The following is a 13,963-nucleotide window of genomic DNA, read 5'->3' as shown; positions in this document are numbered from 1 at the left end:
TGGAATTACAAACTTGGTGGATCAGGGAAATGCTGTGGACATAGAGTATACTGATTTCAGGCAGGCTTTTGACATGATATTTTCACAAGGAAGCTGGTAAAATGTGGGTTGAATGAGGTAACTGTTAGGTGGATTTGTAGCTGGTTTACTGACTGAATCCACAGAGCACTCATTAGATGCCGAAAATCGGGCCTGCGCAGAAGCGTTTTTGGCATGTGGGCCTGCACACAAGCGATTTCCGGTGGCACTGACATGCGCACAATTTCCAGTACCATGGACATGCACACAAGCTTGTTTTCTCCTGCTCTAGAGGGTAGGACTCAAGTTATAAGAAAGGAAATTCCAACTAAACATTCAGAAAAAACTTTCTCACTGTTCGGCAGTGGAACGGTCTCCCTCGGGAGGTGTGGACTCTCCTTCCTTGGAAGTTTTTAAGCAGAGGTTGGATGACCATCTGTCATGGATGCTTTAGCTGGGATTCTTGCATTGCAGGGTCTTGGACTAGATGACCCTGGGGACCCCTCCATCTCTAAGATTCTCTGATTGGATGCCCACTATTGCTACTGCTTCTGCTGCTTCCTCTGCCTTCCTCTCTCCTTCCTCCAAAGAAGGAGGAAGGAAGCAGTTGAATCGGACTAGAGGGGACCCATTTAGCCCAGTGGGTCCAGATGCCTCCAGGCTGGACCAGGCAGCCCCAAAGCAGGAGACAAACGAAACCGTCTTCTCCCACTGTTCCCCCCTGGCAGTTGGCAGGATGACTCTCAACATAGTGGTGGACACAGAGACATCAGGGCCCTTCTTTCTCCCTTAATTTGCCTTGTCCCTTTGAAAGCCACTTCAGCCAAATATTTTGGAACAGAGAATTAGGGCCTGTCCACAGCTCAGTTTAATATGGATTGTCAACCCCTCTTGTGCCTCCTTTTATTCCCCCTCCATACAGAGTTCTTCTCAGGGGCTGCTCTGGCACCTGGAGCAGCGGGGGCTGGGAGAGCTGCCCACAGGAGCATTGTGGTGAGGTGATCTGCACACGGGGCACCACATGGGGGCACTGTGGCACATGGGGTGGTGTGGCAAGGTGCCCACGGAGTCTGCCTGGCAGACACAAACCCCACACTGGCATTTTGGGCAGCGCAGGGCTGCGAGCCACTGCATCACTCCCAGGAGAGACGCATGGCTTAGGCATGCTGCAGGCCAGGCCTCACGGTGTGCCGACCCCCAGTGTGCCATTTTGTCACCCCCTCAAGGATGCCACCCAGGGCGGACCTCACCCCCTTCCTACGCCCCTGGTTTTCCTCCAACTACTGCTGTCCTAGATTTCCTATTTGGATTTTCAAAGCAAAGGGAATCTCCAGCTTTAGGGAGAAGAGGTGACGTGAGAGAAGTTTATAAAATTATGCATAGCATGAAGAATTGGGCAGAGAATAGTTTTTCTCCCTTTCTTAGAACACAGTGAAGCTGAATGTTGGAAGATGCAGGACAGATGAAAAAAAGGCCTTCAAATCACAGTGCATGGAAACTATGGAGCTCCCTCCCACAGGAGGCAGTGAGGCCACCAAAAGAGGCCTTAAAAGAGGATTACACATATTCATGGAAAGAGAGGGTCTTTTTAAGATGGCGATGCTCTATCTCCACACTTGGAGGCAGCAGTGCTTCTGAATAGAAGCTGTTAGAAACCACAGGAGGGGAGAGTGCTGCTGGGTGGGTTTTCTGTTGTTGTAACTGATTGGCCTCTGTGATTAGACTGGATTAGAAGAACCATTGGCCCAATCCAGCAAACTCTCCTTATGCTCTTAAAATGTGTGAAAGCAGTAGTTGGAGGAGAATGCTACTACATGGACAAGGGGGAATTGAGGCATAAGTATTCCACAAGCCACGTGTGGAGTGGCCCTCTGACTGTAGCCTCCAGGGACCTCTTTCTGGCACGTCTTCAGCTGCAAATTGCTCCTTGTGCCGATGGAACTATAGAGCTGCAAAGTTCCCCCCTTAACGGTGGATTTTTTTCTGCCTTGTGACAGACTATGCTCTGGGGAAGGACTGCATCATGCACGGGTACATGCTGAAGCTGGGGAACCCCTTCCTGACTCAGTGGCAGAGACGCTATTTTTACCTCTTTCCAAACCGGCTTGAATGGCGTGGAGAAGGAGAGTCACGGGTGAGTTGGGCAGCTGGGCTGGCAGGGGGAGGGAGCACATGATGTCCGTGGTGGCGGTGGGTGCTCTGCCTCCTCTCCGGTATGCTAAGGCTTGAGGGGCCAACACAGAAGGGGATATGCCAAGCTCCAGGTGCTCCAGGTAATCTTCTTGTTTTCCTGTTTAGGACACCTGGCGCACTTACACAAAAAGACGCAAGCGGGTAAGGCAATAAAACCTGCCTAGCAGCAGTTCCCAAAGCACCGCCCATACAGGCTGTGAGGAAGTGAATCCAGCTCCTGTGAACCCCAAATGGCCACCCACAGAGCTGGGAGGCTGGGTGGCTCTTTTGCCCTTCTCCTCTCTTCCCAGTCTGGCTCTGCTGGGCTGGGCTGGCCAAGGCTGGTGGGACTAGCTGCCTGAAACACCTGGAGAGCACCATTTTGGCTGAACACAGCACTTCTGCTCTTGAGGCTGGAGAATTACCACCCTCTAAGGGAGCTGCCCCAAAACATCTCTAAATCTGGCGCTTCTCTGGGTTACTTTTTTCACCAGGCAGGAAGTGTGCCCAGATCTGTTGTGGGCTCCGCTTGTGGCCCTTTTTCGGTTGCAAAAGTGAAGCTCTGCTCCTTGTACTTTCGATTCAGGTGAAGTGTGTCACAGGTCCTTTGCCTTTGGGAACTGCTGCTTTGTAAGGATGACCCCGAGACTTGCCCTGTAGCAGCTGTAGAAGAGAGCATCTTTGTTGCTGCTTTAGGGGAAATCACCAGGGAACATCCCCGCTTCCCTTCCGGCCCCCAGAGCTCCCCTTTTAACTCCTGCTGTTCACAGAATTATGACTGATTTCTTTCCGCATCCTTGGGCCCCATCGAAAATGGTAAACTATCCATGAAAGGGCTTTGGGACACACACCCATGCTAGTCACAGAAAAAGGCAAAAACTTGCTCCAGAGGGCAGGATTAGATCTCAGGGGCTGAACATGAGGAAAAGCTGAGCCATTGGAAGACGTTGCCTAGAGGGGTGCTGGGCTGTTCCACCAGCCAGAGGTCTTCTTGCAAAGCCTGTGCAATCATCTGTTGGAGGGGCTCGCTTGCTGAATTTCCTGTATTGAGTAGTGCAGTGGGGTGGACTAGAAGCCTTCGTCTGATCCGACTCTGTTCACTTAAAGTAAATCATTGGGGGGGGGGGAGGCCATATTCACTTCCTGTCTGAATACTCATGAACCACCTGGGGTAAAAAGGTGTGTGTCTAATCCCTGACCACTGGTCCTGTTAGCTAGGGATGATGGGAGTTGTAATCCCAAAACATCTGGAGGGCCAAGTTTGGCCATGCCTGCTCTACCTCCATAAGGTAGGCATAATTGCCACCCTTTTTCCCTCTCCATAAATATTGTAGAGCCTTCAGTATTCAGCATCTGAGAAATTTTCCAAGCAATGACTTGGGGGTTGGGTAGGGAAGGCAGGAAGAAGTAGCCATTGCTTCTAGGCTTAGATGCCAAAACCTGAAACATCAGCTTGGTCTCCTTCACCCACCCACCCTGGTCTGCCCTGTGGGAAAAGATTGCCCTGTGGAAGGGAAAAGGCCCACCCTGTTGATTCTCCAGCAGAATCAAATCTCAGCAGACTTGCTGCATGTCCTCTCTCCCACCCCAGGAGAAGACAGGATGGGTAGACAGGAAGCACGCTGGTGACCAGCCCCCCTGCAAAATGCCCTTATCTACTTCTTAGATCTTTCCCATCCAAGTTTGAGGGGGGCACAAGGAGAGATGAGGACTTGGGTTTGGCATGCATGAAAAGCTTTCAGTAAAGTGTAAGAAAGGAAGGGATCCCCCCCCCCCACGTAGCATTTTTTAAATGAAGACTTTTGGGGTCCTTTGCTTAACAAAACATCACCTTTTTCTTTGGTTTGACAAAGCCACAACCCTTGTGATCCTGTGCACACGTTGTGACATTTATGAGTTGCCTTGTGAGGAAGTGCCATTTCTGTAGAGAGAAGCTAGCTGTCCTGCTGCTAAGATTCCTTCCTTTTCCAAAGTCCCACCTCCCACCCCCTGTAAGCAATTTATGAAAACCCAAGGAAGCTGGATTAGGGTTTTGGCCAGTTTCATTCTCAGGGCTGTGGTAGCAGCTGGGCCTTCAATTCAACCTGTCTTTCCTTTTTGCTTCCTTAGCAAAATTTGCTGACTATGGAACAGATTTTGTCGGTGGAAGAAACTCAGATCAAGGACAAAAAATGCATCTTGCTCAGAATTAAAGGGGGGAAGCAGTTTGTCCTGCAGTGTGAGGTAGGCTGTGTGTCTTTGAGGGATGAGGGGAGGGAGGTCCTGAAGCTCAAAGGTCTTTTTAGAGGTGGGGAAGGCCAACTGTTCAAAACCCAAAACTGTTGATGTAGGAAATGCTTCCCTCCACACACATGAAAATAGCCTCAACCTGGAAGCTGAGCATGTTTTGATTATCTAAGTAAGCCCTTTCAAGTGCTGAGAGCATACCCTCATTGTCCCAGTAATCCTTAATCACCACCACCAGTATTATTGGGGAGGTGCTGAAAGCCAGAGCACCCATTTGCTGTGCAGAAGGTCCCAGATTCAGTCTCCAGCCAATTAGAGCTGGGAAGATGAGCTCATCCAAAAACTGAGGGAGCTGCTGCCAGATGAGCTTGGTGGATAATACTGAGCTTGGTGGACCAGTGATCTGCTTTCTATGCTCCTAAATGTTCCCATTTTGCAGATATGGGAACTGAGACTGATAGAACAGCGTGGTTGCTAAAGCAGTCCTCTGAGTTTATTGGAGTGACAAGGTTTGGCCTGTGAATTTTTCTAGCTCACATCCGTCGGGATTGTCATGACCTCAGAAGCCATCAGTGATTGAGGCATGGTGTTGGAGGCTGCAGCATCAGCTGCTATGGGGCCAGTCCTATCTGATTTATGGGGCTCCTGCCAGTGCTAAGGGACTGGCAGGAGCCCCATGAATCAGATTTTTCCGCACCAGGGCTTGTAGAACTTGGACACTGGACCCACGTGAGCACCTTGCCCTGAGCCTGAGAAATGGAGCACCTCAGCCACTGCCTTGCCTGCTCAGCAGTGCAGGGATGCACAAGGCAAGAACTTATGAAACACAGGGAAAGTGCCCATCCTGAGGCCAGAGGGCTAGCCCTTTAAGAAAGGTGTGGCACCTATGAGAGGTAGGCTGGGAGGCAGAGGCTTGAAAAGCCTCCAAGCTCTCGCTGGAGCAGGTCGCTCATCCAGAGTGACCTGCCTTCTGCCTGGGGCTCTTCTGCCACCGCAGGGCAGGGTTTCACTGCTCTGCTGTCCACTAGTTCTTTTAAGAGCATGCAGTGGGCATGGAGAAAGCTGGTGGGGCCTTTAAAATAGCAGAACAACAGGCCGGGTGTGCCACACCAGCAGTGACTATGGGCATGTTTCTTCCTTAAATATATTTTGAGCCATTTTAGCACATAAGATACCATTGTTGGCTAATGCAATGTTGCATCCCTCTTGGGTACCGAGAGCACACCTCTTTCTGAACCCAGATGTCCATAGGAACAGATTTGTTCTGTTAAAGTTTTGTGTTTCTGAGGACTGTAAAACTTTTTTGAGAGAGTGATTCCCTCATTTAAGTTTGCTTTATTTCTCCTAGGAATTCCCAAGACATTTGCTGTCTGGCTTACGAAAGCAGCTTTGTGTCTGCCCCAACTCCTTTGGAGAGGATCAACCAGCCTTGCACATGCCCCACCACCCTGTGCAATAAAATAGTTGCATGCTTCCACCTGGCCCCTGGCCCTTTACCTCTTTGAGCATTTGCAAATAGCAACTTTGAACTTGCTGGAGTCAGACTCTTCAATAATGCCTACACTGGCTGGCAGTGACACTCTGGGATCTGAGGCACAGAGTTACTTTTTCCCCACTCTTCATTTTACTAGGCATTCCAAGAGTCAGATTAGGGACCTTCTGCAGGTGCTCCACTGAGCTGTGGGCTCCCAACTTCCGGTAATGTTTGTCTCTATCTCTATCAAGAGTCTTTCCTCAATGAGTTCAAAACTGTATGAGACAAGTTGTAGTTATCTTGCTGGTACAATGGATTCTGAAGAAAAAACTGATATTTGTGTGTGTGCATTTGTTTTTCCCCAGAGTGACCCAGAGTTTGTACAATGGAAGAAGGAACTGACCGAAACGTTCACAGAAGCACAGCTGCTCTTACGTCGGGCACCCAAGTTCCTGAATAAATCCCGCTCTGCAGTTGTGGAGCTCTCCAAGCCTCCCCTCAGCCACAGGAACAGCAACGGCCTTTAGGACCCAGGCAAGGAAAGGCTGTGCCATTGCAGGGGATGTCTGTCGCTGCATCGCTGTTAGTTCCTTGCCCACTCCCCGGAGTTGGGTGAAGGGCTCAGGGGCAAGTGCTGAGCTCAAAAAATAGTGGCACAGGGACCAAGGCCTCAGAGAAGGCCGATGCAGCAACCAGGGGGTGGGGAGGGGAGTTGTTGCCAACAACGGAGCAGACAAAAGGAGTGTCTTGCACTCCCAGGCAGCTTGCACTCCCAACAGGGCAGCCTCCGAAAATGCTGCTTATTTGCAATAAACCTCTTCAGGTGCATACTGTAGACTTGCAATCTGAATAGGCAACTACCTGATTTTCATGACTGCATTTTTATGCCACGGGGCTGTGTGTTGGACCTGTGGAAAGAGTTGCCACCTTCCAGGGTGGACTGACTCCTCCCATGACGTCACCAGTGACTTCCATATTCTGTTCTGCTGGCCACCAACAACATGTCTCCTTTTCCCATGTCCTTGGAATGGACTGAACTATGTGTCCTGTGGTTTTAAATGTTTCCTGCTGCTGCTGCTTCTGCTTCTAGGGGAACAAACACTTCGTGCTGGACTGTACTTGACAGCAGATGATGATGAGCTATGGGCAGAAACCGTTTGTTTGTTTGTTTGTTTGTGTGTGTGTGCGCGTGTGTGCTAGTGTTGTTCAGTTGTGTAAGTGTTTCTCTCTGTGTGCTTTTCCTGGGTTTTTTCTTTTACATATTTTTTACTGCTGGTTCTGTTAGACAGGTTTACGGGGAATGCAAAATCAGCTTCTCTCCATTCCTGGCCAATGGCACTTTCTTTTTAAAATGTTTAAAACAAATCCAATTTTAAGATCCTATTGGATTGGGTTGCAGATGGATGTGGATTCTTTGCTATCCCAAAGTGTCGCCCTGACAATCTTTTCTTGCAAGGGATGCTGTCAGCCTCAGGCAACTGCAGAGGGAACCAGCAGAAAGGAAGAGAGAGTGACACCTGGGGGGTCATGCAGAAATGACTGGGAAAATGACCATTGGCTAACCACCACATTTTCAAATAGTTAATCACTTTTGCAGAATAGTATTGGAAGTCCCTTTTTGTTGGACTGGATCTTGAAGGGAGGACATTCTGTGGCATATGATTCTGCATTGATGCTCTCCTCCCCAGGGCTCCATCATTATTGTGTGCATGTTCTTTCCATTGGACAAGTCAAGAGCTTGGTTCATCTTGTATGGTTGGTTGTGCACAACTTCTGCAGCCCAAAGAATTGTGTTCTCCAAGAAAAGCAAGCTAAAGTCCCCCAGTCCTAGAATTTGTCGTAGAGCATCACTCTCTGTCCTCTTGCATGTTAAGGAGCTGGGGTGAAGCAGCTTTGAGTAGGCTCCCCATTCATCTGTGATAACCATCTAGACACTTTCTCCATGGAATGGAATGCATTTTTTTCCTTTTGTTTGACAAATTGCACTTAAAATTATCTTCATTATCTGCATTTTAATACATTCCAGGTTACAGTTTTTTGAGAGTGCTGCTAAGTCCGTTGCCCTGAACCTCCAAAACTGTCCTCTGGGACACGAATCTTGGGCAACCGATTCACAGGCCAACTCCTGGCTTTTCCCCCCTGTGGAAATGGCACTGAGGTTCCAGGCAAGCATCCTTTTGGCTCCATACAATAAGAAGTCCTGAAATGTTTTCTGCCTCTTCTAAGTAGCTTCTGAGTTAAGGAATTTGGAACCACAGCAACCATGGATTAAGGATGTCTGCTGACCATGGTTGCATTTTAGGGTTGCTGAAGTGCCCCTGTGCATTCTTTGGTGCATTCTTTGCACCAAAATTCTTTTAAGTTGTGTTCTCTGTATCCTAAAATTCTGCTCAGATCCTTTGTTTCTTAGATCATACCTGCAGAGTCCATGCTAAGAGAAACCGCTGCCTTGGGTTGGTGCATCCTCGGAGCATGTACAGAAAGCCCCTTGGCCCTCCTGCCTGGAAGAGGCCACATGACTCCTTGGGGTCCTCTAGTCTGTTTGGCTAGCCCTGAAGCCAAATGTGTCTGGCTGCCTCTGCACATTCCTCTTCGACTTCCCCTTCTTTCTTACCTTTGTTAGTTCATTTAGTTCCTTCAGTTAGTTCTACGCCTTCTTAGCATGGCACCCACAGCCTTGTGTTGGCACTATGTTTCAGACTTATCATTGGAAGGAACAGGGCGTTGCTTTCTTTTTTGGATCCGCTCTTATGAAGGGGATGTGAATTTTAAAAACTGCTGTCCAATGACCTCATTTTTGTAAACATTGAGTAAGCTATTATTTAAAATAGCCTAGGTTTAGATTATTGTTTTTCCAGAGGCAGCTAAAACACTCTGTAATGTAATAATTCCTATTTTCATTTTAGCAAATTCCCAATAGCAGTAAAAAAAATGAATATGACCTCATTTGATTTCAGTTCTGCTGTGCTCTGGGATATTCTCAAATTTTTATGGAAGGTTTGTTTTTAATCTGTTATCAGTGTCTTAGTTCAACTGCTGTGTGTGCAGAGAAGAATCCAAGGGACGCATTTGTTGTATTTAAGACCTGTTGAAACACAGATGAGCCATGATTTCATATTTCAAAGGGACTCAAATGCCATTCACCTCTCATGGATGGTCGGGGAAAATATATGAATAACAGGAAGGAAAATGACTGAAATGTTTTGGCATTTCACTACTGGAAACAGTAGTGAAATATATGCGTGAGCTTCTGAAAATTGAGACTTATAAAACCCTAAATATATTTTTAGTGGTGATGCTGTTTTAGATTGCAAATTGTTTAATTTCTCCTTAAGCTAAATTAAATTTTGGAGACTTCTGTCTCCTCTGCACACCCCAGGAGGGAATTTAAAGCATACATGTAAAAGTGACATGGATGGTGATTAAACTGTAAGGCTTTTCTGTTCAGCCCATTGTTCCATTTTGGACTTCCTATGCTCTTCAAGGCTTGGCAGTTCATTCAGCAGAGCTGTGGGGGAGGCGAGGAGAAGAGCCTGCAATGGAATCAAAACAGTTAAGTGATTGCATCTTTATATAGGAAGATAATTAACCTGTAATAAAGTCAGGAACTTGAAACCGTTATAAGGAAATTAGGTAAGTAATTTCCTTCATAGTTTTTGCAAGCACAAAAAGACATTCTAAGAATCACAAGGACTTCAGAAGACGTTGGAAGTATGTTGAAATAATAATATATATTTTTATCTAGTGTTCGTTTGGGCATGAGAATGAATGAATGAGTGAGTGAGGTGGTCTTGCACTCTGACCACCTTTAATGCTTTATCACTGGAAGGAAATTTGTTGTGGTTTCTGGTGTATGATCAACCAGACGGTCACCCATCCAGTTTGAATGACATAAAACTGGTCACCAGTACTTGACAATCGCTGAGCTGTGACTGTGTGCAGAGGAGGGGACTGCCCTTGGGGCAATGCTATGGGCCTCCATACTTCCAACATAGTGGGGGGGGGAATAGGGACAGCTCACACTGTGCACCATGTTGATCTGTTGTGTGAAAAACTCTTTGTCTCCCAATAATCCCTGTGCATGCACTGAACTGCAGTTTGAGTTCTCTGTCTCCAACCCACCCATCCCCACACCACCACCTGTCTCTTTCTCAGGTTGTTGAGACAAGAGACACAAATATCCTGAGAGCTTTTTAAAAGGACCCTTTAAGGGAAGGTAGAATCGGGTGCTCACCCACCCAAAGGGTGCTCCGACTCTGCTTATTTTCTTTTTTTATATCTTCTTATTTTTTAAAAGATTGTGTGCATGTGCAAAGCTGCTATAAATCTTAAGCTGTTGTAAAAGCACTATTCTGACCATGTACCAAGTGGGTGTAAAAAGGAATCTTGTAGTTTTGGCAGGGATGCAACACAGAGTTTGCCGCAGAGGTGAGTTTTGGAAATCGCAGTGTTACATTTGAACTGTCCTGTGTGTGGAATCTGTGAAATATGTCCTGTTTGCACCTGGTGCTAGAAAGAGTAAGATCACATCCTGCAAAGAACAGCACTTGAATTAGGATCTGGGCCATTGGTTGCTACCAAACTGCCTCATGAAAGGTTTTTATGGGGTGGGAGACTCTCTCGACTGGCTCCTAGTGATGTGTTCAGTATCCGTGAGTGTACACAGTTGCAATCTATATCCCCCCCCCCCCCCCGAGCAACACAATCTTGTTGGAGCCATTTTTGAAGGTATCTACCATCTTGGAGCTATGGTGTATTCATACTCTTCAATAAAAATGTAGGAAGACTGTGCTGTAGACACTAACGACTTACAGTTGTTTTTAAACAGCAGAGGACCAGCTGACAGTAATATCTTTTTTTAAAAAAATTGAAGGTATATTATTAACCTAATTAATATAATTTTAAGTAATGGGAGGAAATTAGTCTATATATATTGATAATATATGTATATCCAAAACATATCTTGTGATTCATAATGGTTTCCCTTTCTGTGTTGCCTGCTGATACAATATTCCATGATGTAAATATTATATGGGCTAAGCACTTCGGAATATTGGAGAATGTTAATACATTTGTTAAATCAATTTTTAATATTTTTGTGTTTTTGTTACTGTACCAGGTTACTTTTATCTAAGGGAGTATTTAAAAAAAACAACACCTCAAGGATTCTGTTTTATCTGAGAGGCATTTTTTTGTTATTTATTAAGTCTGCACATTTCTTTCAACTTATTTAATTCCTTGTACAATTTCTTCTCCTTTTTGCCTGTGTGTTATTTAAGTGACAGTTACTTGAGTTGGAAACAGCATTATTACAGTTTTCACAAATTAATTCTAGTAATAATAAGTTTGCCATTTTGTCTCTAATAAAAGAAACAGAGAAAAACAGAGTTGTTTCATTTTGTTTTTCATACCTCCACTGGCCTTTTCCATGAAGACCCAAATGTTCAGTAAGACGTGAGAGTCTCAGGGACCTGCATTCCCCCGTCCCAAAATGGCGCAACACCCAAAGACACAGAGCATATTCACCAAAAAACACGGAACGAATGACACAATGCCGTTAGGGTTAGGTTTAGGGCCAGGGCTAGGACTAGAGGGTTAGGGGGTTAGGATTAGGATTATGTGAGCCTTATGTGAGGATTATGTGGGTTAGGGCACCTATCTGCTGCTCCACTGCAAAGCGGCAGTCTACAAATTCACGGAGTTCTACGGCAGCTGTCGCCACGAAACCAACCCTTTATGAAGGTTTCCCCATGGTGGCTGGGGAAACTCTGCCAGATATAAATAATAAATAATAAATAAATTTATTATTATTATTATTATTATTATTATTATTATTATTATTTAGTGGATGTTTTCCGGACGCCTTTGGCAGGCTTCACGACTACCCCGAGCAGTCTACGCCTCCCCCAGCACCCGGTAGACCGAGCAGCTCCAGCCTCCGCAGCAAGTAGGCCGGAGAGCACTCGTCTCCCCATCCCATGTGACTGGGTTGACCTGTGGTCAAAAATGAGATGGCAAGAATAAATATTGACATCCTGGGCATCAGTGAACTAAAATGGACGGGAATGGGCAAATTCAGTTCGGACGACCATCATATCTTCTACTGTGGGCAAGAAACCCGTAAAAGAAATGGAGTGGCCATCATAGTCAACAAAAGAGTGGCGAAAGCTGTACTGGGATGCAATCTCAAAAATGACAGAATGATCTCGATACGAATCCGAGGTCTCTTTAACATCACAGTAATCCAAGTTTATGCACCAACTACTGGTGCTGAATAAACTGAAATTGACCAATTCTATGAAGACTTACAACATCTTATAGAAGTGACACCAAAGGACTTCCGGCGAGGCAGCATGGCGGCTGCAACAGCAGAAAAGAGCTCCTGAATCCCGCCAGAATAAAAGGCTCTGTCTGGCCGACTCCCGGACCCCCAGGACTGCTGCCGCCAGCACTGCCAGCGGAGAGGAATCGGGGGTACCCGGGGCGTCTATCAAAGGAGCCAAAACACCCCCCCACGACCTTGATTGAGCCGGAAAGGCACCCGACTACCCCCCCAAACAGCCGAGAGGAGCTCCAAAACCAGGAGGACAGTGGAGCTAACGCAGAGAGGGAGGAAAAGGAAAGGGGGAAAGAAGAAGAAAAAGAAAAAAAGAAAAAGGAGCCCCAACTTTACTGCTGCTGCCCCCATCTCTGCCGACGGCAAATAAGAGGAGAGGCAGGTGAGCACGGGAAGGCAAAAGAGGCTCCGAAAAAACACGTGGCTGAGCCGACCGGAGCCTACCCCTCCAGCGGCAAGGAAAGCCGCATGACAAAGGAGATCGCAGAAAGGAAGAAACTACCCCCTTCTTTTTTCCTTTTTTTAAAAAAATCCTTTTTAACCCCTTCCTCCCCCTCTCCCTTTTTTAAAAAAATATATATATATAATAATCTTTTTTATTCCCCCCCATATACCTACTTTTATCATTTTTCTTTTTAAAAGAGGGGCCACTGCTGCTGCAGCCACCCTTTATTTGAATTTTTATTTTTATTTCTACCTTTTCTACACACTATTTAAAGACACACTTTTCCACACACACACACCCTCAATTTAAACCTCATTTTATTTTCACCTCAAACTCCCCTCTTAAGAATTAAAATGGCAGTACCCAGAAAACAGCCCTGAACCATCACAGGCTATTTCCTGGGACTGCCACTTCGCCCCAGACTTTCCACTCTCTTTTACCTATCCTCTTCGTACTTTACTCATTTTTAAAAAAATAAAAAGCTTTATCTATCTATCTATCTAGACAACCCCCCCTTTTTTTTACCTTTAATTCTCATTTTTATCTTTTACCTGTACATTTTTAATTACTTTTTTTCACAAACAAAGAATAATAACAATAATTAGGGGGGGGGGGTATTATTAAAAAAAAAAAAACCACACAATTTTTTTTCTTTTCTTTCTCTTTTTAAAGCCCTTTCTTCTCTATTTGTTGGCTTGTTCTTGAGGGGGGAATCTTTCGCCCCCAGCTATGACCACCACTCTCTTTTAAAACAAAAATTTCCTCCATATCACTGCTATTGATACTCTCCCCCTCAACTCCCCCCCTTTTATTTTTCTCTCCCTTTTTGCTCTCCTCTCTCTCTTTCTCTCTTCACCCCTCCTTATTTTTTCCTATTATCCCACCTCTCACTTTCCATCCCCAATTTTGTTTTCTATCCCTTTTATTTTTTTAAATCAACCCCCCTTTTTTTAGCCTGTTTGTCAGTTTGTTTTTGAGGGGGGAGCCCTTTCTCCCCACCCCCTTTTTTAAAATAAGACTTTTCCCCATACCATTGCCACAGCTCACCCTCCCTCCCTCCCCTCTCTCCCCCTCTCTTTTCTTCTCCTTCCTTTTCCCACCCTTCCCCCTCCTCCTCTCCTTTTCTCTCCCTCCTCCCTCTCTCCATCCCCCCTTCCCCTAAAGGAAACACATACACACATTCATATCACCGTATCATACTTTGCCCCCCTCATACTATAGCTAAAACTACTGCTGCAATCTAATACCGCTGATATTACTGTACTATCTCTCCTCTCTCTTTCAACTCCCT

At 46.1% G+C, this 13,963-nt stretch overlaps 1 protein-coding gene across 6 annotated transcripts in view; it reads left to right on the top strand.

The window, feature by feature from the left end:
• The window catches only part of GRK3 (G protein-coupled receptor kinase 3), a 115,380-nt gene extending 104,107 nt beyond the window's left edge, over positions 1–11,273 (top strand). For 4 of the 6 annotated variants that reach the window (XM_083407290.1, XM_083407287.1, XM_083407291.1 and 1 more), the window contains 4 exons: positions 2,016–2,152; positions 2,317–2,352; positions 4,300–4,413; positions 6,256–11,273. In XM_083407290.1, coding sequence (XP_083263416.1) covers positions 2,016–2,152; positions 2,317–2,352; positions 4,300–4,413; positions 6,256–6,417 — 449 coding nt within the window. In that variant the 3' untranslated portion in view covers positions 6,418–11,273. The remainder of the gene's footprint in view (positions 1–2,015; positions 2,153–2,316; positions 2,353–4,299; positions 4,414–6,255) is intronic. The other 2 variants (XM_083407288.1, XM_083407289.1) reach the window with 2 other exon arrangements.
• The last annotated feature ends 2,690 nt before the right edge of the window (positions 11,274–13,963 follow it).

This window comes from Podarcis tiliguerta, assembly GCF_965153285.1.
Source record: "Podarcis tiliguerta genome assembly, chromosome: 13".
Classification (NCBI taxonomy): Eukaryota; Metazoa; Chordata; class Lepidosauria; order Squamata; family Lacertidae; genus Podarcis; species Podarcis tiliguerta.
Note: the sequence above shows the minus strand (reverse complement) of the source record. Positions and strands in the feature narration are given on the sequence as shown.